The 26380-nt window shown below is 44.2% G+C and overlaps 1 protein-coding gene across 1 annotated transcript; it reads right to left on the bottom strand.

Annotated features, from left to right (window-relative positions):
- Positions 1 to 3548: 3548 nt before the first annotated feature.
- On the bottom strand, positions 3549 to 24773 carry HHIPL1 (HHIP like 1). The gene is made up of 9 exons (XM_059474320.1): positions 24507 to 24773; positions 19169 to 19815; positions 16665 to 16808; positions 15530 to 15858; positions 13217 to 13343; positions 12777 to 12922; positions 9840 to 9921; positions 7942 to 8024; positions 3549 to 4670 (listed from the first exon to the last, which is right to left on the bottom strand). Exons 1-9 carry the CDS (start codon positions 24771 to 24773, stop codon positions 4162 to 4164), a joined length of 2334 nt encoding a protein of 777 aa, XP_059330303.1. The 3' UTR covers positions 3549 to 4161.
- Positions 24774 to 26380: the final 1607 nt, after the last annotated feature.

Below are 26380 nucleotides of genomic sequence, written 5' to 3'. Positions count from 1 at the left end.
ACTTGTACAACTGACTGAATGCCACAGCCTTTTTTTTTTTTTTTTTTGGTTAAAAATAGCATCCCTATTTACCACATTATTGCAGAGGAATGATTGCCATTTCCATCATAGCTGCTTTTCTGACAATGTTGAAACATTGCTCGAGGCAGCTCTATATCTGCACCTGTGCCCCAGACATGGGAGCCTTGGGAAAGTCATGTACGAGGCAGCAAGGTATGAACACACATCAAATGTTCCATGTTTTGTTGGTTTGCAGAGGGAAAAAACCTATGTTTTCTTAAAGCTTAAATTTGGAGCACAGTTAGTAGTTATGAAAAGAGGTGTAAGCATCTTTTGATATAGAAAAATGTGTGTTTATGTCTGAAAGTATCTAAGGGGGCCAATGCACCTCACATGCCACACTGACCTTTAGAGAGGACTACTGGCATGTTTCCAATAAACAATCAGACTTGGATATTGACACTTGTGACTGTTTTTCTCCTCTGTGCTTCTGAATTTCTGTGTTGACCACACCCAAGCAGTGACAGGCTGAGCTCTCCTACAGAGGGATGGATTTGTGCTGGGGACTGTCCCCCCCCCACAGCTGCATCAATGCTAATTTGTGAAAGGTGCAGGCTGAGCTGGGCACAGCCCTGGGAGTGGTTTGCTGGGTCTGGGCCCTGGGGCAGGGCAGGCATTCAGGAGCTGCTGTTCCCCCTTGGCCATCATAAAGCCCAACACAAAGGTTTTACTGGTGAGAGGCTGACAGGGGAGATAAAGGCAAGACAAACATGATGGCAGCACGATGGCAGCACGGGAAGCTGGGGCCCCAGGCTCACCTTTGCACCCTGTGCCAGTGTCACCCACAGTGCCACCACTGAGCTTTCTGAACTTGAGCCATGTCTTTGGTACAATTTCAATGTCAATGGATTTCTCTGTGCTTATTTAATGTGATACATGCGCCTCATGCTGTTCATACCCTGCAGCCTGACCTGGGCAAAGCCAAAACTCCCCTGACATGGAGGATATCTTCATGGTGTGCTCCAGCCAGGGCTCAGCTCCAGAAAGGTTTTGCCAGCATTTGCCAGCATTTGCCTGATACAACACCCTACCTATTTCACTATCCCTCCACTGCTTGAGCAGCAAGCTCTAAATATTATCCTAGATATGTTGGGAAGATTTATCTATTGGATTTCTTGGAAAGAGCATGGTTAAGTTCAAATGAACATAATGTCAATACTGCAGACTGCAACACAGCGTGTCAGTGAGTGCTAAGGCTGGATGCTGGGTACCACAAGGATGCAAGTGAAAAATCCTGAGCTCTGGGCAGAGCTACTCTGCCTTGGAGGTAGAGAAAACGACATTGAAAGGTTGAGTTTACACTGTTCTCTTAGAGATATGCTGGGTTCTCTGTGTGATGCAGCTGTGCTAACTTAAGGAAAGATATGTAAGGAAAAATGCAGGTGCTCCAGTCTCAGTCACAGAGTTGAATCAGGAGTCAAGGCAATAAATGATATTGCTACTAGACAAAACTTTGGGACTGCCACATGAGGAAGTGTGGTTGCACTGTGGGCTAGTTTAAGATTTATCCTGAATTAGCATCCAGGAAGTACACTGTCATGTTCATGCTTACTTGGTGTGAAATCCTGCTATATAAAAATGATATCACTAAGAATCCTATTAAACAACAGATGAGATAGCAGGTATTTAAATGCATGTGTACTTATGTGCTTTAAATAGTACAGGCTCATCATTTAAATACCAGTGAACTAGACTGACAGACACCAGGAGTTAGAACAGATATATTTTAAGCTTGGAAGGGACCACAATGGTCAGAAATACTTTGCCAGCATCACAGCAATGCACTGAGCTGGCAGGCACTGACATGCATACACAGCCACATGTGCTGAGCTGGCTCGATCCCATTTGAACACCTTCCCCACTCAGTGCAGGCTGGGAGAAGGGATAAGAGGGGAAAAAAACCCTGTACTTAACAAGTCTTGTCTCTTTCTCTGCTACTAAATATTTCCCTGTGGAGCTGGCAGCACCCATGTAGCAGCACCACAAACACCTCACCAGCAAACACAGGGTGCAGGGCTCTGTGCCAGCACTGCCAGGCACAGCTGCTCTCACCCAGAGCTGGTTGCCCTGTGCCCCTGGCTGCCACCAGAGCCTGTGTGTCACCCTGCCTGCCAGCCAGGGGTGCTGGAAATCCCCACCAGCAATATCCAAGATTACGTGGCCTCTGCTTGTCCTCAGGATGTTCAAACAGACTAAAGCAGGTGCAGGGTAACTAACAGCTAAATTAGAAAAAGAATACTTAATAGTCAGGAAATGCTGGTGAAATTCCTGCCTAATTCATCTGTGGCAGACATCCTGGAATCACCTCAATTCCTTCAGGGTAACTTTTATTGTGCAGGTCTTTTTTTTCTACCCAGAAGTTTTCAAGTATAACTATGGCCAAGATTCTCCTTAAAATCTCCCAGACACAGGGAGCTGAAGTTCGGCCTAGGAGCCAAAAGAAGTGGAAGAGGAATTTGGAAAAAGAATGATTGTATCTTCACCTTCCATTTTCTTTCAGTCCTCTAGTTCCACCAGCTCAGTAGGTTCCAACTCTTTTAACAGAAATATTTGCAAAGGACTCTCCTGTTCCCTGAACATTTTGAAGTGAATTTCTGCACTTGAAACAAATAAGTTTGCAACTTCACTGCAAAGGGAAAGGCCTGATAACAGTCTGGTGTGTGATGGCATTTGTAGGTTTTCAAATGAAATGAGAGTAGCATTTCTCAAAAGGCACTTTATGCATCTGTTCTTCCTTTATACTTCATAAGAAGTAAGGGGAAATACTTTTTTTTGATCATCTGGTTTTGTGTATTGAAGGTGTTCTTTAATACCAAAACCAATTTAATGGGAATTTATCAGAAAGTTCAGGAAAAATATTTAAAACAGATTCATTTGCCCTATTCATGTTTTAGGCTTAAGAAGATACTGTCAACTTGAAATTGGGTTAAATTAAATATCCACAGTAAGGTCTTTAGATACAAGGTTTTGCTTGTGAACTTTTTTGAACACTTTTTTGGGGGATTTTTTTGTCTTTCTCATGTTCTTGTGTGAGCAGCAAGACTAAACCTATCCTGATTACACCAGGAAAAACAAATAACCAGGCCAAATGCTTTAATAAGACATGTGTCTCCCATTGCCACTCAGGTGAAAAACACATTTCAGACAAAATAGGGCTGCTTTTGTTTGCTTCTTTTTTAATATTCTCTAAAAAAAGGGTAAATATTACTGGACTATTGGCCCAGTACATTACCTCTTGTCTAGTCATTCACACCTGTGAAAAACTGAATGGAAAAACATGTACATGTTATAAAGTCTGGGAAAGTGGAAAAACATGTACGAAAGTATCTTCAGAGCTAAACTGGATAATGATTCTGTCCATCTAAAAAAAGGACAGATTTTCAATCCTGTTCATGTAAAAGGGATTAGATTTTCTTTTCGTTTAGGCTAATATAAACTGCAGAAATATTTTCCATGCAGTACACTATGGTTCCTTCTAAATCACCTGATTTTGCTTACCCTCATGACCAATAGGTTTATACAAATAAAAAGCATTACAGAAAAAATAATTTTCCTTTAAACTACTGAGTGGAAGGTTAAAAAAAATAGATATGCTTTTATAATTTGCAAAGAAAGGCACAGATTTAGAAAGGCACGTCCTTAGAAACCCCAGCTTAGAGCTGCAGGTGGCAAAGCAAGGCAAACAATGCAAATGCTTCCATAAGAGTGAAAAACAGTCATTTGGGAACTTATTTTTTGGCAAAACATTGTGATGCACAGCTGAAGAATGGTGTATTTTGAAATGAGAAAGAAGAATGCTGTATTTTGAAATGGGAAAGGGCAACAGGATGCATCTCTTTTTTGATCTATAAAGGCTGATGATTGGGGGTTTCTTCCTACAAAAAACCCCATAGAAATGCAGCCTCTGCCCACAGACTGAATTCAGTGCTTCATTTTTTTTTCCCTCTGAGGCAAATGCATGAGGACAAACATGAAGAAAACATAAGATTACTTTGAACAGATGCAGCATCCTCAAGGCAGGGCACACCCTCCTCAATACTGCAGCTGGTTTAGAGAGTTGGGCAAGAGAGGGATGTCTCCAAGTCCCTCAGCTGGCTGTTGTCACCGGTCTGTCACCTCCTCCCGGCTGCACACCACGCCAGCATCCTCCTCGTGCTTGCAGTTGTGCGTGCCCACCCCGGCGTGAGAGCACTCCAGCAGCGTCCTCTCCTGCCCGGAGCACTGCACATCATCCAGCAGGATGCGGAGCGAGCTGCCTTCCCCGAACTCCGCCTTCTTGGCGGCTCGCACGGCGCGGGGGAAGCCGAGCTGGCGGCACACCACGGCGGCGGCGGGCAGGCTCCAGCCATCGTCGCACACCGTGCCCCACTCGCCGTCGATGAACACCTCGAGCCGGCCCCGGCCGCGCCCGCGCCGGCCCTGCCGCATCAGCCGCACCGCGCCGTTGCCGGGGCCCTGCTTCTTCTTCTTCTTCTGCCTGCGCTGCCCCTTCTCCTCCTCCGGGCCCTTCCCCGGCCGGGGGGCTCTGCCCGGCCCGGGGACGCCTCCCCACGGAGCCTCGGTCGTGGGCTGCAGGCGGGGACGTGGTGGTGGTGTTTTCATAATAAACTCTGTTGGGGGAAAAGGCAGAGAACTGTGAGTCTGTCAGTCTCTGGGCAATGCTTGAAGACAACTATACGAAACTGTAGCAGGCTCTGAGTTTGCTATGGCTCTGTGGTGTGCTGAGACTTAACAGTAGGAACTGCTGAATCATGATGAGACAGCAAAATAAGCTCCTGTCTTCTGCCTCTTGACCCATAGCTTGTCTCTGTAACCCCATAGGCCACTTTTCCCCTAACCCTTACTGTTGGACAAGTTTGGATCCCCCTATACCCTATAAAAAGGGGCTGTTTTAGCCCATTCGGCGGAAGAAGAGCTGTTGCTGGAACACTTCACAGACCCCTCAATAAACCATAGCTGTGGGACACCAGGACCCTTCTTCTCCTCTCTCGCCATCTGCTTCTACCCCTAGCCCAAAGGAACCCTAAGCAAGCAAGCTCGAGCTGAAATCCTAAGAGAGCTGAGAATCACTAAAGAGCTGAAATCCACTAAGCTTGCTTAGGGTACGAGCTGACTGGGTATTCGGGCACTCTGTCTCCAAAAGGGACTGAGTTATCCAGATAGGCCTGCCTTGCTCGGGGTTAAGCCCCATCTGAGGGCTGGGGGCTTGGGGGGAGACTGACCCCCCTTTTTCACAGAACCAGTGCTGATTTTTGACTTGTATAACTAATTTCTTGGAATTTGTCTACTTGGTCCTGTTGGGAAGCAATGACACTCTTAGCGACCTGGTATTTCCTCAGTGGAAATGTCGGCTGCTGTTAGCTAGCAGAGAGGACCACAGGGCTCAATGCCAACACTGAGCCTCTCCCAAAAAGGAAGCTCCAAGAGGTTTCTTGGCAAATGCCAGCCTGACCCTTAAAGGGTCGGTGCTGGAGCTCCACAGTCAGGAGAGGAGCTTTTCACCATATCCTGGTGAAGAGCCACTGAAAGCATTTTAGAGACAGGCTCTATTTCTGCTCTTCTCTTCATTACTGAGGGTTGGATCATTACCAGAGGAGAGAGTGGCCTCCCCACTGGGCCAGATGCTTTATTCAGAGGAGCTGAAATCAGGAACATTCAAAATCAATTCTCTCTGGCAACTGGAATGTGCAAGAGGAACAGAGTTGCCAGGACAACACATAAAACAGGATTTGGGGTTGGGTTTGTTCTTCCTTATAAAAAAAAGGAAAAAAAAAATAAAAGAGCTTGAACTCTGAAGAGATGAAAATTCTTTGCTGTCACAGTTTCCAGGTGTTACTGGATTTACTTATTCACATGTGTTTTATTTTTAGCTTAAAAATAAGTTTTAGTTTGCCAGAAGGAAGCAATTCAGAATTTCATGGAATAACATTCAACAGAGCTGGGACAGTGTCACAGACATTTTTGCAAAGACATCATGACTTTGAATTATATCCCAGATTTACGCATCCTCATTCATCATTTGGTATGTAGTACAGAGAGGAGGAAAAATATCACTGTCTTATTTGTGCTTAGTATCCGTTGTCCCCAAAAGAGAAACCCTCGCAGTGGTCCATGTGTTTGGAACACATGCTCTTTGAAAAGGAATTGTGTTCATGACATGAAAATATTTCCTTCTTTGAAAGCTGTGGTTCTCAAGGCAAGAAACAGATTTGAAGGCCTTACCTGTGCACAGCTCATTTGCTGGAGCCTGGTCTGGCAAAGCACTTGAAAACCCTGGGACTGATTGAATACTGTGTAGGACTGCATGAAAGCTAATGGTCACCTGGGAGAGCTTTTCACCTCACTGGATCAAATTCTCATTATATAATACTCTCTATTAAACTATTTATTAAATATACTTCTAAAAAATGCACTCATAGCTAATACAAGGCAGATGCCCTGGTGATTCTGTTACATTCTAAATACTAACCAAAATAAAAGACTAAATAACTGACTAAATACTAATCAAAACAATAAATATTTACAGCTACACATCCTTGTTTGCATGCTTCTGAATCAAAATGGACATGCTTATTTTTCACCAAAAAGAGAGTGTAGCTCTTGACACACTAGGTAGAATCTCTCCCACCATTTCTAAGTTTTAATTTATGAAAAAGCTACCTTGTAAACAAGCCCAAAAGATTTAGTTATATGTGTAGTTTAAAAACCTGAACTTTGGACTTGTGTAGATAATAATGCACAAGCAGAAACAGACAAAAATGGTTGAACATGAATCAAGCTACTAATATTTGGAAACTGCCTGCACAGCTAGAAAAGGAGAACATCTCTGAAGATACTGAGTGCTCAGATATGTCAGCAGTCAATAATTAGCCTTAGAGTTTGTTCCACCTTAAAGACTCAGTGTTGCAAGGTGCTGAGTGCCCTCATTATTCCCTGAAGCCAAAGCTGTAGGAACTGTTAGTGACTCAAATGCAATGTAATGTGATTAATGTAATTAAAAATTAAATAAAAGTATCCTGATTTTGGAGTTCCTGCAGTACCATTAGCTTTGTTCATGGACTATGAAAGTTCATGGACTATGCTGAGTTGGAAGGGAATTTGTTGGGGTGCTGCCTAGGTACCTACATGTGTAAATTAAAAGCACAGGGGAAAAGAACAGTGATACTGCCTAGAGATCCTAACATTGTGTTTAGGTTTTTGTACCTCACATAAGACCCCAATATTGTGTTTAGGTTTGTGTACCGCACATAAAGAGTACTCGGCTTGCTGCAGATTCAGCTCCACTGACTATTCCAGCTTTAGCAGTACAATACTTCATGCATCATGAAGCAACGAAAAGGCCCTGGAGGGTTTGGGTAAGCCAAAAGCTCACCTCAGTGTGTGATCACTGATTCTTTTGGGAGCATTTTCTCATCCCATATTTTCTCACTTTCAACTAACAATGACTCAGCTCTCATCTTGCTCAGTGAACTACTTCCCAGCCCTTTACCCATCATATCCTCTCCACTACCTGAAGATACTGCAAAAAATCACTTGTCACTGAAAAGCACCATTGACCACAGGGTCTCTGGACAGGCACAGTTACAGGGAAACCAAGGTGGTGGTAATGAAATGTGTACAATGTAGCATGAAAAAGGGAAAATGAACAGGATCAGAAACTACAAAGGAAATCTCACATGGCCAGGAAAGGGGAAATACTGTATGACTTATTTGAACCAACTCTTCAGATCCAAAACATCTGGAAAGATTTAATTTTGAGGATATCCTGAAGAGTGAAGTTCTGGGTATTTTCCACATATGTGGACAGATAGTGCAAGTCTGGAGTTTGTACCTACTGCCAGCTAACATGAACCAATAATGAACAGCAAGAGTTGCACTCACTCTCCTTTGGCACAAACGGGATGCGCTTGCTTTTGACTTTCACTGGCGAAGGCTCAACTCGGCACTTTCCTGGTGGTGCTGTCCTTGAAAGAAAGGAACACATACACTGCACAATTAATTCCTTTCCTCTGGCATTGCAACACTTTGCTTCCCATTGTTTTTCTAAGAACATAATTCTTATTGAGGAAAAAAAAAAGTCTGTTTAAATGATGCAACTAATCTCTTACATTAGAAAACATAACTAAAGAATCACAGATCACCATTGATGAAAGTCCAAATATTCACAAGGCAGTGGAGTCCTCTGTGTTTTCAGCTGACACTATTGAAGCCATTAAGGAAATAAAACATTGGCAGGTTCAAGCACAATAGAAAGAGATTAATAAAAATGAAAATAAAAATTACAAAACTAGACAGTATATGTTGAACATCTGACACAAAGGTCATGTGTACGCACGATTTCAGACTGTTTTCACAGAAGCAAAGTAACACACTATTATTCATACAGAAAGCCCAAACAAATGTCGTGCCAAAAATGCATTAGTTTCAGAAAAGAACTCTAAGTGTCTCCTCAGAAGCTTTGTCTTAGTATGGTGCTTTATTTTGACACAATTTGTTTGCCACAGAGATGTATTTCACTTCTGGGAAGTCACATCCAGCTCATCACCACTTTTTCCTATGACAGAGGTCTTGGTAATCCTCAGACTTCTTCAGAGGTTTTTAAACTGGTTCAAAAATGCATTTGGAGGATAAAACTCCTGGGCAATTAGGACTGTTTTCATTTGCATTTCTGTGGAAGGCAGAGAGCCTCTCTCTTAACTGTCTATACAAGGATGTTCCCTACTTTTATGAACTTTCCAATTACTTTTTTTGGTACTCTGAACATGAATGAAGGTTTTTTTAAGCTTAAACTCACGGCTGGTGTTTGACTCCCGCTTTCTCTATTTCTGCACAGGTTGCGTAACACCAGCTTCTTCATACACAGTTTACAGGAACTCTTCTGTTGCATTAGATAATGGAAAATGCTCCTGACAGAAAAGAGTTGGAGGAAACACATGACAGATCTGGGGGCTTTTTAAGTTTGGGGATTGGTTTCAATGTAAAACTAGACAAGTGGCTTGGTTCAAAATCCTCAGATAGCTAAAGCTGCAAATTTAATCCATTAAAAAAAACTATAAAAAAATCTCACTCTCCATTTCTGGCTGAAAGTAGCTTGGTGTTCTGCCAAAAATAGTAACACTTCAAAAACAGGAAGATGGAAAAAACAGCTGTAAGTCTTCCCATAAAACACAGCTATTCCCTGCCTTGCCCAGTCTCAGATACAGGCACATGGAAACCAGGAGGTCTAATGATGGTCCTTTTTTCTTGTTCAATCCATATTGCTCTTTGAAACACTGAGAAGAATGTACTCTTTGATTTTCATGTCTGGTTTGCCCAAAAAGGCACTGCAGGTCATGCTGATCCAGTTTTGGCTGCTGTGGTCTGGGGAAACAGGGCTCTTGTGGGAGATGAAAAAAGAGATGGAGAGGAGCTCAAAAAAACACCTTGAGAAAAAGTGCCTCCTTTTGGGCAGAAATCTAGAGAGACTTTGCCAAAGAAAGACAAGCCACCCATAAAATACTTCTTTAGCATTCAGAAAATCTCCAAACCCACATAACACCAACAACCCCCACAAAAGTTTGGCACCAGGCATGTAGACCCCCACGACTGCAGTGGCAAAGCAGACCCACAGTGGGCTGCTCCAGATGTCCCTTGACTGAATTCCCCAGAAGGACCCAGCATGGGAGGAGAGTTAATTAGTCAGCCAACATGATTCATCACATCCACACCATCACATCCACACCATCCACACCAGGAGTCACTGCACCATCATCAGGCCTTGCAACAAGAACATCTCATACCTGGAGGTGTCCACCACTTTGTACACCACTCCATTGGGAGCTGTGGCACTTGGTACACCAGTAGATAGGAAGTACAATTCCCCTGGTAAAAAAAAAAAAAACAAAAAAAACAAACCAGATACACCCATGAAAACTGTCCATGGAGTTTCTGTCTTTTACAGCACAAAGGCATTAACTCTGTATCACAGGTCTGAGAATCATCTGCCGTCCATTGGTATAAAATACTCTTAGTGAGTAGCAGCTTTTACAAATTGTCATGAATTACTATTTGGACAAATTTCCACTGCAGGTTCACCTGCCCCCACCTTCCTTGTCATCTCATTATGATCTGTGTCCTTTGACTTCTCTAAAGTAAAACAGCCAAACCCTGAATTACTTTTGTTGAAATGAAAGGAAATTAAGAAAGTCCACTGTCTTCTGCTCATTTGGATGAAGCAGTCCTTTGGGGTGAATTACAGGAGAACAAGATTTTGCTTTCTCTAGCACACTCACAGAGTGAGACATACCCCAGACAAAAGGCATTTGATTCATCACAGCTCTGTCAGGTCACATGTGCAGGGCTCAACTTTCAACCAAACAATGTCCATCACCCTTTATTTGACTTATTTTCTCTTAACTGCATTTCTATCCTTCTTCTCCTGTTGTGCAGGGGAGACTGGGATAAACAGTCCTGCTGGTACTATTTTGAGAGCTCAAGTGCTTGAGAAGTGCAACAAAAAGGATCAGAGAGAAAAAATATATTTGCAATATTAAAATAAAAAAGAGAGAGAGAAGATAGAAAAAGAAGCAAGACGCTTACTGAGTAAGGCAGATTTTTTTGGGCGTTCTATTGGTAATCCAGGGAGAAGAGGGGAAGGAACAGAGAGGTCAGGAAGGAACAGAGGTCAGACCAAAGGAATGTATAGGCAATTGGTGGCAGCTGAGGTGAGTCTCCATCCTCCTTCCTGCTCTCCTGTGCTGCCCTGGGCTGAGCTCCTCCAGATAATCCCAGGGCAGAAACCTTTGCCTGCCCCAGGCTGGTGGCTTCGTTTTCCTGGTGAGCTTCATTAATGACAGGCCAGAGGCAGCCTTGGTCCAAGGGGACAGGAAACAGCTGGCACTGGGTTTTGTGGTGAGGTGTGTTTTACATCCTGCACCTTTCCCTGAAGTTACCAGGCAGGAGTTTGGATGCTCAGGCCATGAAGCACGCAGGCTACACACATGTGACCCACAGACACAGTGCTGGGGTGTCTCTGACAGGTTCTGCTGGCCAGGGATGTGGCTGATGGCTTTGTAATTGCTGTGCAATGAGCCATAAATAGAGATCTCCCCACGACATTTACACACCCACTGGAGCAGGGAGATTAACATCCATCAGAACAACAACTCCAAAACTTCAATGCTTCTGTGAAGAAAACCCTGTTAAAATAAACTGTGTGGCAAACTTGTAAAACATGAGATTCCTAGTACACAAAAAAGGTGAAGAAAAGGCTGCTCACAGCAGATAAAGCAACCTCACCACATTGTTATCAACAGATTTCTTTCCATTACTATAAAGCAAACACAAGGCAATTATCTGCCTCTGAAAAAAGACTCCAGCCCAGCCCAAATCTCCACTCAGCTCTATCATACTTATGCAAGGCATGTGTAGGGCAAAAGGGTGACAGCAATTCACCCCTGCTTTGTTCAGACTCTGTTGACAAGCACAGGATGAGGGAGATCATCCTCATGTGCATGAGCAAGGACTGCAATCAACAGCTTGATATTGCACTTGGCACAAAGCTGATTTGAACTAAATTATTTGATTTTGGGTTAAGATATCCTTCTCACCACAGCACTGTGAAATAGCTGTAAATTCCATTAATATTAACCATTAAAGAAAATTGAATTTAACTCTAAAAAAAAGTCAAACTTTCAAGCTAATACTTAACTTGGAGGATTTGCATTCACAAGATAAAATTTGCATTTATATGATTTGAGCAACATCCAAACTTGACATAATCTGCAGGAAAAAAACAGATGTTTAAAAGCTGGGGCATTCTGGAAGCAGGTGCTTGTGATCACGAGCCAAGACCTCCCTGGAGCAGGGCAGAGCACAACTCCTGCACTGCTGGGTCACACATGAAGCACACATTGTGGGGCTCATCCTCTGCCTGCCCCCAGCCAGGGGCTGCATGGGCTGCACATTCTGCAACACCCTTGTACAAACAGTGGGAGAAACCACCAGCTTGCACCCCAGGACTCTTTATTTCTTCCTCTTCAAATCACAGCAGCAGGTCCCTTCCAGAAAGCAAAATGTCTGCAGTCATGAAAACACATGAGATCCTTCAGTCCTATGCAAGGCAAAATCCAGCTGGCACTAATAAAATATGGTCTTAAAGACTCTTTTGCTGATGCCTCATGCAAGACATAACACAGACTTTTGTTCTGCTTCATCTTGAGAGGTACAAATACCCCAGCCCAGGGTGAGCAGATATATAATTTCTGCTCTTGACATCTGCTTCCCTGCATCCATTAATAATGCCCACAGCCTTCTCAACTAGACAAGAGGATAGACTTGCTCTCCCTTGGGTCTCAGCTTCTCAGGCTCCCAGGCCTGCATTTCCCTTGGCTTGGCACTGTGAGGAATGAGGTTTCTTTTCTAAGTTTGTTTTGTTCTACTTGCCCCCTCTGCTCCCTGTTCTCCAGAGGGAAGGGCAGCAGCACATCCAGCACACCAGACTCAGTCCCAAGGCAGCTGACTCCATCTCCCACTGCAGGTACTGCATGGCACTCAGACCTCAAAATTAGCACTGCAACATTGCTTTGGTATCTGGGAGATGCTGGGAATTGGCATTTTAAAGACTCATGCTGTGCCTCTCCACGACCTACTGCCCTCTCTGATCCCTTCTCTGGTGTTTTGTTCTGAAGAGAAATCACAAACATGCCATTCAGTGTGACACAAAGTTAAAAGATTACCTGCTTCATCTTCAGCAAAGGAGATGATGTATTGGTAGTAGTTATTGATAAGCCCAGGGAACATGCACGTTTGTCCTGTCCCCATGCAGATTTCACTGTACTGCCACTCTCCAGTAGCACGATCCTCCTTCAAAGACATCAGGCGTCTGCAAGGCAAAAGAACACTTCCACAGCCTGACCCAGATGATGTATGAATGGACACATGAATGGACACTTAATGCTTCCTGCCCACACAAGCTGCAAGAGGAACTGCAGCTTCTCTGAGTGAAAGATTGTTTAATATTAACCCAAATATATGATATACCCTGCAACTCCTTGTCTTCAAGGGCAACACAAGCCCATGGAAAAACAAGAGAGGAGGATTGAAGGCCTATCAGGCCATTTTGGGGGGAATTTTAGCTGGGGGTACAACTTTGTGAGTGCCCTAAGTGTTTACTTACCCACTCATAAAATCACCAAATATGTACAGGCCATTCAGGTTTGGAGACTCACAGCCTCGGTAGACGTAGCCTCCTGTAACAGATTTCCCCATTTTGTGTGGATATGCATAAATTGGAAGCACATCATCTGAAAGGCAGAAAAGATCTGTGACTTGTTTTGCACATGCTGAAGAATAGCTCTTTATCTGGATTGTTCTGAGACTGGCAGAGTACAATCAGGTTCCCTGGTGCATCTTCTATTTAAATGAATTGCCAATGGAGTTGTATTTAGTTTGATTTTCACCTTTTCAGAATCACATTTGATTGCCCTGTCCCTCACCAAGACACCTCAGCATTCTCCTGAGCTCTTCTCCTCCCACTAGAATCCATCTCTGTTAGTGCCACTTCAGGCACATTTCTACAGAGCTTGTCTGGTTTAGCTGCAAATTCACAGGTCACTCCTAGAGCCACTGCACCCATGCAGGAAATGTTTGCCCAATGCAGATTTGTCTAGGTGGTAAAAGGGAAAAAAGAGATGGGTGACTCCAGACTGCAGGCACTGATGAAAAGATATGTCAGATGTCAGCACAAATAGCTTCTGTTCCTCTGAGATGGAGAAGCAACTTGAAAGGGCCATCAAATATTTATGGGATGGCAGAGGCATGAATGATGTAGTACAGGCATATTCATTGGGAAATATAAGTTAAAACATAAGACAAATGTAAAACGGAGAGAGATGTCCTGGTTTTGAGGGTCTCCATTAGATGCTCCCTCCCCTTTCTTTTGAAACTCCTGGCTCACCTCTTGGTACCCTTTCCTCCTCATCCTCACAGCCTTTCTCCCTGCCCATGGAGCAGATGCTGCAAGTATCAAACCCAGCAGCTCTGCCAGCAAGAAATTTGCACCAGGGGAATTTCCTCTAAAGCAGGTGTTTTCCACACTTCAGCTGTACTTATCATTCTAAAGGGGCTGTGACATTTCACTGTTCTAACAAAGGGTCTCTAAAGTCATCAAAAATTGCTCTGAATCCCTGGGGACCTCAGTAAAGTGTCTGCCATGAATGCTCATGTGGGTACTGTCACACAGGAGAGCAATAAATGAGCTCTCTGACAACTGCTTCAGCAAAGGCAGTGCAAAAAATCTGCTCCCTGCTCTTGACATTTTTATAAAAAAATAGTTAATCACTTGTACTTATAGCAAAGCTACTAAAAGGAAGGAAGTTAACCTGAGTTAATATTAGGAAGAAAATTAGACAACAACACACAGCACATGGAAGATAAAAGAGTCAGAATCTCAGCTAGTGCAAGTCTGTGCCAGCCCACTCCACTGCCCCCTGAATCTCTGAGGAGAGGTTCCAGCACAGGACATGGTCCACATCAGCCCTTGCAATTCAATATGTTCTGACTTCACATATTCACTGGAATTTAGCCAGCCAGCAAACACCCTCAATCCAGTTTTGAACAGTTTAAAGAAATTAAATTAAAATGAAGTTTTTCTTTGTGGCACAGCTAAAAGAAATGAAAATACACCATACATTCAGTTACCTGCAGAGCAGGCAGCGTGCATAAGGGTTGATCAGTCAGTGTTTTTCTCTTTTTTTTTTTTTTAATAAGGGTGAGTAATGGAGAAAAATACAATTCCTCCAAATTTTTATTGCTTCTGCAAAAAGCTTATTTTATGTGGCAAAGATGAAATTTTCCCTCTAAACCACAGAATCACTAACAACACAAAACACCTAGAAAAACAACAGCTAGCATGTTTCACTTTCTTCCTAACTCAGAAACAGTAACATTTGTACTTTCAGTATTTATGCCCAAGCCAATTTCCTTCTAGAGGGACAGCCGAGGTTTACATCTCAAAAAGGTGTGTTTACCACCAAGCAGCCAGGCTTTGAAGGCAGGAATTAAAAATGTATCAATTCAGGGTGACCCCAATATATATGATGTGCTTTGACTCTATGTTTCAGAATGCTGAACAAATGCTTTATTAAGCTATATTGTATTACACTAATATTATATTATAACTATACTAAAGAGATACTAAAGAAAAACCCGTGACTGTCCCCAGACAGTCATGACACAGCTTTGACTCAATTGGCCAATCAAAAACAATCATCACTGGTGTCCAATTAACAAATCCCTCTCGGTAAACAATCTCCATAACACATTCTACAAGTGCCAAACAACAGGAGCAGCAAGCAGAGATAAGAATTGTTTTCTCTTCTCGCTATGTGCTTCTCACTGCCTTCCTCAGGAAAAACCCTGGGAGAGAGAATTATGCCTCTCCCTGTTCAGAGAATGTGAACACCACAAAAACAAGAGCACATCTACTTACCCAAGGAAGAATTGGTGCAAAGTTTCTTATCATAACAGCTGAACCCTTCCCTCGCCCTCCAGCCGTAATTTTTCCCTTTCTCCACGATGTCGACTTCTTCGTATTTATTCTGCCCCACATCTCCACAGAAGAGCCGTCCCTTCCCCTCCTTGGTGTGAGGGTCCCCCCTGTCGAAGGAGCAGCGCCACATGTTCCTCACACCATAGGCAAAGACCTCGGGGCGCGCCGCGGGGTCGCTGACAAAGGGGTTGTCGGGCGGAATTCGGTACAGGGGCCCGCGGTCGTTGTTGTTCACATCGATCCGCAGCACTTTGCCCAGCAGGGCTGATCTGCATTGGGAGAAGCAATGAAAAAGGTAAAGAAATAAGGCTAGACCTTGGCAAAAAGTCAGAACTGGGCGGGTGGGAATCGGGTTGGAAAGTCTAGGGTTTCACAGTATTGATTTCCCACACCCTGGAGTGCCATAGGGATGGATCCACTCTGTTGTGTTGCGATTTCAGGGTTTACCTCAGAACCTCGGGTCCCTCCCCGATAATTCCATCCCAGGTGTGTCCATCACCTCTCCTTTCTCCTCCCAGCACTGTCTATCAATCCTGGAATTCCAGAAGGGCGTCGAGTGATTGGCAGATTCAAGGGATGCTCTCTACCCCTGTGGGGAGATTGGGCCACCCAGGTGTCCTTTGTCCCTTATGACCTCCTTTTATGTACCTGGTTGGTGGGATCCCTACCCCTTCCCTCCCCTCCTCCCCAGGGTTAAAAGAGCCAGCAACCACAAGATTCAGGGAATTCTGTTGGAGCTGTTGCTGGATTCAGAGGCCTGTGGGCCAGGAATAAATCTCTGGATCAAATCCTTCTATCAAAACTGACTCCTTTCCTTCACCATCGCTTTAAAGCTTCTCCACCAGAGGTAAACCCAAGGAGCAGACCCCGTTACAGGGAAAGCTCCATTCCACAGTCACTGCAGCTCCTGCATGCCTGGACTTGTCACCATGCACCCAGCTGCAGCACCCAGCCAGCCAAAAGTGTCTCTGGGGTGAAACACCACAGTTGCCACTATTGGGTTCGGCACCTAGGACCAGACAAGCTCAGGCACATCCCGTCCGGCTATATTGGTATTATTCCAACACACTCTTACTTGTTCTGGGCATTTCCAAAGGTGCCAAAAGGATCCCCAGCCATGCCTCCATCTCCAGTGAAGATGTAGAGATATTCATCATCTCCAAAGAGCAGCTCTCCTCCATTATGGTTGGAAGCAGGTTCTTCAATTTCAAGGATTATCCTAAGTGAAAACGGGGAGAAAGCAATTTCCTACTGCACAAGCACTATGCAAAGGGCAGAGCAACGTCATGACAATGTAGTTCTTGACAGATGGAAGCAGCTACAGATTGGTTTTGGTACAAATTCCTCCATATCCATGCTACTGATTTTTTCTGGGGCATAGCTGATTTTCTAACCTTAAATAGTTTTAACATATTTTCCAGATTACAGAAACACCAAATTGTGTAATATGGAAAGTCTGGGAAATCACATGACAAAATATACTTTTAATTGCTTAAACCTTTCCTCTGATTCTTTCTTCCTCCCTGTTAATATTCTTTTTTATTTTTCTTTATAATTTATTAAAGAAAAGGCATCTGAGCTTATAACCAACTGGAAATTGTAAGAGAAAGGACTCCAGTCCATCTGTACATCTGTACAGCTTTTGGCACAGTCCTGCCAGGCACTTTCAAGGCGAACATAAAACTTCTCAAACATTAAGGAATAGCTAAATTCTTAGAGAGAGAAGAATCTTTAAATGATAATTACACACTCAGGACCTTTTGAGTTTAAAGAGCAGTTAAAAGCAGACCCAAAACAAAGTGAATTTACCAAAGGTTATTTAAAGAAGTACCAACAAAATTTACCTTAATTTTAACCCCAAACTCTCTATTTTATTTGTTTATGTTATGGCCCTGGAAGCCCTTCCATAGCATGAAAGGGGAAAATACATAAACTATAATTTCATAGAATGGTAAAGCCACATATACATGCAGTGGAGGTTCCTAAGTATAACAACTGAAGTTTATTATTTCCAGCTTCTAAAATAGTCCAGATTTCATTATGGCAGTGCATCTTAATAGCTAATAAGGCAAATTATAACACTTACTTACACCACCTCATTTTTAGACAGTTTTTTTCCATTCTGAAATATTGATAGTTATTGTGAGTTGTGTGAAGGAACCCAGCTATGGAGTTATGGTCCTGTTAAATGTCAGCACCTCTGTGATAAGGTAACTGTGCAAAAGTGCACAGGTTCCAGCTGACAGAAGGAGTGAGGGAGGATCCTGTATGGACACAAAGGTGAATCTTCCTCAGCATCCCGAAGATGGAAAAAACCAAAATTCATTGAGAAACATCTGAGGATAAACAGACACATGCATTTGAGCCAAGGCAGCGCACAGCACATGTCAGCCTGAGCTCCCTTTTGGGCAGCAGCTCAGGATGAAGTCAGTGGGACCTGAGCCTACACAAGCACAATAGGACCACAATTCTGTTTTCTTAAGCTTTTGCTGTACTAACCATAAGCTAAGTAAGCACAGAAATTGTTACAAACATAAGGCCTGAGGATTCTTAAACAAGACAGCTCATGGGCTGTTGATATCTGCAGGTTTCTGATTTGCTTTCCTGAGTGCCACGTTGTAATTCCCCTTACCTGTCATCTACAGTGCTGGTTACACTGCATTGCTTTAACTGCTTTATAAACCAGTATCCCCTCTCTATCATTAGGCTATCATTTTGTGTATTTTTGAGCTAGAATCATCTACAGCTGGGTGTTTGGAAAGCCCCTCATAAAATCCAGATAATGAAGAAAAAAATCTTTGAATTAGTAACAGCCAAGGGTCTCTTAAAACAGTGGTTCTATAACTATATACATATATAGTTACATATATATGTATTATACATAACTAACATATACAATAGTGGTTCTATATGTTGTAGAACATAGTTCTGCAACAGGTTATAAATCTGTGAGCCTGATTCCACAAACAAGTCTCTCATCATCTGTGTATATTAATGTGGAACAACTGCAAGACCAGACTCAAACAAATGTCATTTCCAATTAAAATGCACTACATAATACCATGGTGACTTGTGTTTTATTTAATATGATATTAAATTTGTAATATCAAAGGGTTGAGTTGTTGTTCAGATAGAGAAACATGGGACCAAATCCACCTTTGGTCTGGTATCATTTAGTATGTTTATACTAATTTTGGAAATTTTGGCTTTGGAATGAATTTCACTCATTCTTTGCAGATGTCTATTTTAAAGGGCAATCACAAAAGTACAAAACAAACAAACTTCAAAGCCCCACCCAACAATAACCTCAAAACACTAACTATAAATACTGTTTAATCCATGTTTGGTTAAGTCCTCTGACATGCCAGAACTGAGAACTATACATGTTTTAGCCCTGCACACTTGCAGTTCATCCATGGAGGACACACAGCTTTTGCATCTCAATACACTAGGCATGGACTTGGACTAACATGCTAGCACTCTGGAATGCAAAAACTAAGCTAAGTAAGTGTCATTCATTAATGGTCTTTAAAAATGCACATGGCCCTCTAAGATCTTTAAAAAACGTGTGCACAATACCTTTCAGAACCATGGTCCAAGGCATTCATGTCAGTGGGAGAAATTCTGAACTCACTGATTCGGATTCTCTCTTCAAAATTAACTTCAACTGAATAGTAGACGTACACTTTACCGTTAAATTTGAATTTAGGATGGAAGACAATGCACAGAAAGCCTCTTTCATCTCCTTCCCACGGCGAGGTGAGCACAGCCTCGCTGATGTTCAGGAATGGCTTTTCCAGCCTGGATCCATCAGGGAGGTAGGCCCACACCAGGCCCACCTGCTCGGCGATGAAGAAGCGGTGGGTGCCGTCGTTGGCGTGCACCATGGCCACGGGGTTGCGCAGCCCGTTGGCCACCTCCGTGAGGCAGAGCTGCAGGCAGCCCTCGGCATCGGCCGTCACCAGCCCCAGGTTCTGGTTCAGGTGCTGGTTGGCCAGCAGGTGGGGGAAGCAGTAGTCGGCGTCCTCCAGGGACAGGTAGCGGCAGAACTTCGCCGCGTTGTTCTCCAGCGCGGTTATCTCTGGGTCTGCGGAGAGGGCGCGGAAGATGGAGCGGCAGCTGTGCCACAGCTGCGTGCAGTAGTCCTGGCACAGCCCTGGGATCGTCCGCACGGGCGTGGAGGGGTCCTCAGCGTCGTACAAGTGAGCTGCATATGGAGAGCACTCCTAGAGGGAGGGAGGGAGAAAAAGGTTCAAGTCCTTTATTGGATCAGATTTGAAACAGCTGAGCAGTGATGCTAATTGGAGACGTGATACTAATTGGAGATATTTCATCTTAATTACAAGATATGTTGTGGTTTATTCTGAAGATACGTTAGCAGAGGGAAAGATCTTAGAGAGGGGGTTTGTCTCAGCACTCATGGAAATTATCTTCAATGTTCCTGGTGAAAGCTGACTTCCTCAAGCTGTTACTGATTTATTCCAACCACAGAACTCTTCAAAAAACCCTGCAATGATGCCTATGTTGCTACATCACCCTAGCAGACTGTACTGGGGAAAAAGAGACTTTTCTTCTTTGGATGCTCTGACTTTATCTATAATAAGATTAATCACAGAGCAGAAGTGAAACCAAAGAATTAGCTGAGAAGATTCAGGCCCTGCACACTGATGATAGAATGGGAAAGGCCATCAGGGCCAAAGCCTGGGACATTCATACCTCATCACCATCTGATAATCCAGGCATGGATCTCAAACATGAATGTGATTTACAGCTTGGAAGGAGTGGGATGTGAGAGGGGAGGAGGAGGGGAGGCCACCATCCTTGCCTGGGTCCAGCTGCCTTTGCTGGTGGACCTTTGCCTACAGATAGTTTATATCCCCAGCCAGGAGTGGTGAAAGGCATCTCATGATCATGGCATGGGTCACCAAGTTCTGTGAGGGATGCTGAGGTTACAGGATTTCAGCCAGTGAGCACGAGTAGCCATAATCCAGGCAAGGTCCTGGCAGCAGCTGCAGCTCAACCCTTGTTTATGGAAGGTGCAGCCTTGGAAATCTGCTTAAGGACTGGATCAAGTTCACACAGCTCATCGTAATCATGATGAGAACTCTTAGAGACACATTTTCCTTATGAAAAAGCTGCAATTCAGTCAAACTGTCTATAAATTACAAACTGACCAAAGTTACTCAGTTCTGTTTTGCAAGGGTTTTTGCTTGTAATAAACACAATATTTTCCAGTTATGATGCATCTTCCCAACAACCACCTCAAAAGTGGTCTTCAAATAATGCAACATGACTCTGTGGAGGCTCAATTATTTTCAAAGTTATATTTCAGTAAATACCTGAGGCAACAAAGGTCAGAAGAGAAACCACTATTTAAATAAATTCTGTATTCTTTAATTCCTATCTGGCATTGCTGCTTCTTTTACGAAGCAAAACCAGCTTAATTAAAAAAAAAATAGGGAGCTGTTTCTAGATCTATAGGGAGACATTTATTAATGCAGATTACAACTCTATTCAATAGCTGAAAAGATATAACATCTGAGATTCCGAACTGTTTAAATTAGCTGATGAGCATACACAATATTTAATTTTTATTTTATTTTCCATTACATATCATAATAAACTGAGAGGCCATATAACAGATCATTAGTGTACAATAAGCTTTCCTCCTGGAATGTCAAGCCATTCATTGCAAAATGAAGGTTATTAAGCTTCCAAATGAGCAGCAATTAATGTGGTAAAAAGAAGATTGCTTGTGAAACAAAACACCGAAATTACCCAGGCAGATTGGGTAACACACTTGGCTTGGTTACACGAGGTGTGCCAGGGACAGAAAGAGACAGAGCATTTGTCAATTCACTTGTAATGACTGAAAAAATTGCCTTAGAAAACAAATTGAAATGAGACAGAAAGGGAATTTGATGGGAGGGCTGGGTGGGAGCTCAATCTGTTGTTGCCTATGGAGGTTTCCCATTCAGACAGAGGAGGCCCCTCACTCGAGTACTCAGGTGTACCTCATTCTGTGAAAGCCTCTTTCAAAGCAAGCAGGGATCTCATGCATTACAAAGCAATGCCCTGGCTTCAGCATCAGAATTAAAAACAGCCCAGAGACAAGGATTCCCTGTCTCTGCTATTGCAGTCTGCTCACCACAGCCTCAGCTGTGTCTGAATAGAAGCTGTGGGCAACTTCTCCCCTCCTTACAACATTCCTGGTGGCATACAGCTAATTACAGCAGCATTACACTGGCACTGAAATTCAGAGATCTACCACTAGCCTGAAAGCACCTAAGCATGTCCTACGGTATTTTCAAGACATGTGAAATATTTTCCAAATTTTTTTCTGGAAGAGATGGAGCCTCACGCCTTTTGCTGAATTTCTCTGCTTAGAAAGCAAATGTTATGGTCCTTCAGCATTCACATCATACTGTCATGTTCACATAACTCAAAATATCAAGAAGCTCTACCCGTACTCAGAGCCCAGAATCAATATTAGATCTAAATTTTCATTTCCAAATGATGCTGTCTGTTCATTAATTTTAAACTATGATGTGGTCCAAGGACCGAGGAAACTACTGGGCAGATGATCAGTTACTTTAGTAGGGCTGGAACAAGTTTGTACTATGAAAATAACTCATCAGAAAACAAAACAAGTCATATTAAGGCAGGCTAACCAAATGCATCTTGTCTGCTCCAGGAATTCAGTGGCAGCTCCTTATCTGGGGAATTCCAACAGTCTGAATCTGATGGAACACCCACATCAGACAATGTCTTATTTACTGCTGCTATCAGCCTGAAGGAAGCAACAGGACTCCTCAGAAAAGCATTTAACCTCCGCAACATCCCTGGCATTCCTTGACCACCTCCATGTGGAAACTCAAGCCTTTAAGCAAGCTGTTCCCTGAGAAACAGAGTGAGGCATCTGCTCTTGCAGTGTGGTGGAGAAGAGAAGGCTCCAAGGTAATCTCATGGCACCTTCCTCAGAAAAACTGGAGAGGGATGATTTACAGGGAGGTGTAGTGATAGGACAAGAGGTAATGGCTTTAAACTGGAAGAGGGTCAACACAGATCAGATTTAAGAAAGAGGTTGTTTACAATGAGGGTATTTTCCAGGGATGAAGCTTCTAACACCTCCCTTGGCAACCGTAACAGGTTGCCAAGAGAGGTGATAGAAGCCCCATCCCTGGAAACATTCAAGGACAAGTTGAGCAACCTGATGCAGTTGAAGCTGTCCCTGCTTATTGCAGGAGAGGTTGGACTAGGTCCTTTCCAAATCAAACTGTTCTATTATTCTATGAATTCAGGAAAAGGCAGGGATCCACAAGCACAAACTGAGACACTTGTCACAATAATTTGATCACATTTGAGAGAAATCATGAATTGTGAGCAGAAGGAGACAGAAGTGTGCTGAGTAAGTCACAGGTAATTGAGGTCTAGGATATCAATTGTATATACAATGAATGAATAGAAGCAGAATGTTTCTAGAGTGTTTGCAATGACTGAAGTTCCGTGACGTGCTTGTGCAGCCAGAGGCAGTGGTGTGTGGCCACATCTGGGCTGGTGATGCACTGAGCTCATCAGAACATTTCAGTGAATCATTGCTCCCACAGGGAAATATTTCTCTGCTTCTGAAGACATTTTCAATGGTTGTTTTCTGACAAACACAGGAGACTTAGTTATCACTTCCAGAAGCAGGAGAGCTTAGCACACGTTGCTAACTGGTGTCCTATCTGCGAATGGACTCTTAGACACTGCTTCTTGCAGAAATATATTCAAATGTTTTTTGCTTCCAGTACAATGTGAGATGAAATAGAAGTCAATTCTATAGATCCTGGTGTGGAAAAGTGTTGTCTTTCTCTTCACACCTTAAGGAGGTACTGGCAAAATACTAAGAGCAGGATTTCTGAAAAGTCCTTTTGATCCCATCTGAGCACAGCAGACAAGACTCCACTGTCTGAATCAATTTAAGGTTTACACTTGCACAGTGCTGAGCTGCTCTGTCTCAGGGGCATTTTCATACATGCGAGGCCTCCACTGATGATAGGGTGAGACACTTTGCTCTGTGCAGACTGTGATCATCCCATTATCATATCTGGCCCCAGAACATCAGCTCTGAGTGGAAATTCCCCCCTGTGCAGGATGACCACCACAGAGGTTCCTGGGCCACATCCACAGGCATTGCTCTGCACCCATCCCCAGGACTGTTAGCATCTGGCACCTGCTAAAAGTAACCCAATACAAAAAAAGCTCCTGATCCCATCAGCTGGTCATAACAAGGAGCAAGATTTGTGCAGGCAGGTGCCCTGTGGGTTTCTTCACCAGATTGGTATCCTAACTCTGGGAGGGGAGGAGACTGTGCAAACTGAACTGCCCACTTACCTATCTCAGAGACTGCTGCTCCTAAACTAAAGAAGAGCAACATCCCTGCTCCTCTTTTAGACAACTGCCAAAGAAGAAAAGGTCCAATGGAATACTCGATGATGGACAGTCACTCCTTCCAGTGCCTGGTAGCACATGAGCTGCTGTGCTACCCCTGATGCTCTGATGTGTGGGCTGATGTACCCATGCCTGTGCCCAGGTGCCAATTCCATGGATGATGTACCTGTGGGTGGGTACTTCAGTCTGGGCTTGGGAATTCACATCATGGCTCACACTCCCCTCGACTGTCCAAAGTGCCTGGACCAGTGCATCGGATCAATGCACCCGTGGGATCAATGCACCCATCTGGGCCAAAGCATCCATACCTGGGCTCGAAGCAGCCCTGCATGAGTAGATGCACACACACCTGGGCCAAAGCACCGCGATGGGATAGAAGCATCCATGCCCACACAGAGCCCCGTGCAGCGGCTGACCAGCCCAGTGTGGCTGAGCCCTGCACGGCGGATCCCCGCAGTCTGTCAGGGGCTCCCGGAGGTCTCACCTGGCACAGCAGCTCCTGCAGGTGCCCGGCGCAGGCGGCGTAGGTGCGCTCGTCGAGGCTGGCGCTGAGGCTGTAGAAGCGCTGGAGCAGGGCGCTGTCGCGGCTCGGGTCGCAGCAGCCGAACTCCCCGTAGCGGCGGCAGAAGGCGAGGCCCCGCGGCGGCCGGAACGGCGGCTTGAAGTCCAGGCACTGCGGGTGCGGCCGCGCCGGCCGCGGGGCGAGCGCCGCCGCCAGCAGCAGCGCCAGGGCCGCCCGCGGGCCCCGCATGGCTCTGCCGGGACACGGCCCGGGCACGGCCGGCCAGGGGAGCGCTGCACCCGCCCCGCTCCGCCCTCGGGCTCCGCATGGCTCTGCCGGGACACGGCCGGCCCGGGGAGCGCTGCCCCCACCCCGCTCCGCCCGGCCCGGCCCGGCCCCTCATGGCTCTGCCGAGGGAGAGGCCTCCCCGGGGCCGGCACCGCCGCTGGCCGCACCCGCGGGGTTCCGCGGTGCCTTTGGACGGCAGGTTTTGTTTTGATCCCGCCCAGAGAGCAGCCAGGCAGGTGCTTGGCTGGACAGTCGGCACAGGGTGTCACACAGCCCCGCAGTGTGACACCCTGGGCCTGGGAACTGATTCCTTAGGCCGGCTCCTCAAGGGATGTCTGCAGGACTCGGCTCTGCCGCTGAGGGTTTTGTGTGACCCAGACAAGAATAATAGCACTCGGAGTTTATGCGGCTGATGGACATGTTTAATAACAAGGTGTTTAATGTTTAATAACAAGAAAACCTAACTTCAGTACAACTAGTGCTTCTGCATCCTTTGTCAATCTCATCCTGGGCTGAGACTGATTAGATTTAGCTTTGAGGCTGGAAAGAAGAGGTCTGGTGTAGTCTCTACGGCCTAGGCAGCCCAGGTGACATACTTTGCTCTGTGAAGCACTCAGAATGGTGCTCCCTTGCCCAAATAAAATAAAACAAAACTGCTGAGGACACTTTACTTACCCTAATGTTCCTCATGGCACACCCCAGGAAAATAGTTACTCCTCATGCACCTCATCTAGCCATATCATATGTGGTGTTATCAGCTAATAAGATCTAGTCCCAGGCAGATGGCATTTCTTTGCTGTTAAACACAGCTAGTCAAAGTGTATTGTGTATTTTAATATTAACACACCGACTGCCCCTCAAAGACAAAGAATGGAGTTCATGGTGATTTACTATTTCTAACTCCTACTTTGAGACCAAAGAACTACTGTACAATGCTCGTGGACTATAAAATCACTGCATGGCTTGGAACATCCTGTCAGGAGACCATATGTGTTACACGTTTAATACAAGTTTATTTTCTCTCCATATGCTTATGTAACTGCTGTTAAGGTCACTCAAAACTCTCCAAATGTGCAGGCAACCAGAATACCCAATGATCTCAGTTGAGAATTCTCTACCTTTTTATATTTTTGGTCACTTAAAAATGCTTTTTTTCACAGACAATGTTTGCAAGTGCTTTGGAAAGCACATGATCAAGTTGCTGGCCCTTAAAAGTTTGAGAGCCATGCAAAAAATGAGTATGCAGTTATGCAACTCCATATTGCATAAAAAACCTGATGTAAAGACATCTCCCTGTTCATCTCAGCTAATCTTTTATTCCTGTGGTTAACACTGGCTGCTGTTTCAGTGTTTATAATGATTATTAGACACTATTAATTAACACTGAAACAATGCTTAATATATAAAGAATGGATTGCAGTAGCCAAACATATTCTGGATAATGAGATTTATCCTATAGCCTCTTAATTTGCTATTGGAGTTCTTGATTAGTTTGGCATCCATAAAATGTTTCAGGAATGAAAGGAAAATTAAATGCTGTGCATATTTAGCAGTGAGTTGTAGAACAA

This window comes from Ammospiza nelsoni, chromosome 6 (assembly GCF_027579445.1).
Source record: "Ammospiza nelsoni isolate bAmmNel1 chromosome 6, bAmmNel1.pri, whole genome shotgun sequence".
In the NCBI taxonomy this organism is placed as follows: Eukaryota; Metazoa; Chordata; class Aves; order Passeriformes; family Passerellidae; genus Ammospiza; species Ammospiza nelsoni.
The sequence above is the reverse complement of the archived record's forward strand: the minus strand, read 5'-3'. Positions and strand labels throughout refer to the sequence as shown.

What these genes read in the sequence shown, in the direction of transcription:
- HHIPL1 (XM_059474320.1), bottom strand. Translation starts at nt 24,773, where the DNA reads ATGCGGGGCCCGCGGGCGGCCCTGGCGCTGCTGCTGGCGGCGGCGCTC. An exon ending in TTTGGAAATGCCCAGAACAA is followed by an intron (nt 15,859 to 16,664) that starts GTAAGAGTGTGT and finishes CTCCCAATGCAG; the next exon opens with ATCAGCCCTGCTGGGCAAAG. An exon ending in TTTGGTGATTTTATGAGTGG is followed by an intron (nt 12,923 to 13,216) that starts GTAAGTAAACAC and finishes TTTGCCTTGCAG; the next exon opens with ACGCCTGATGTCTTTGAAGG.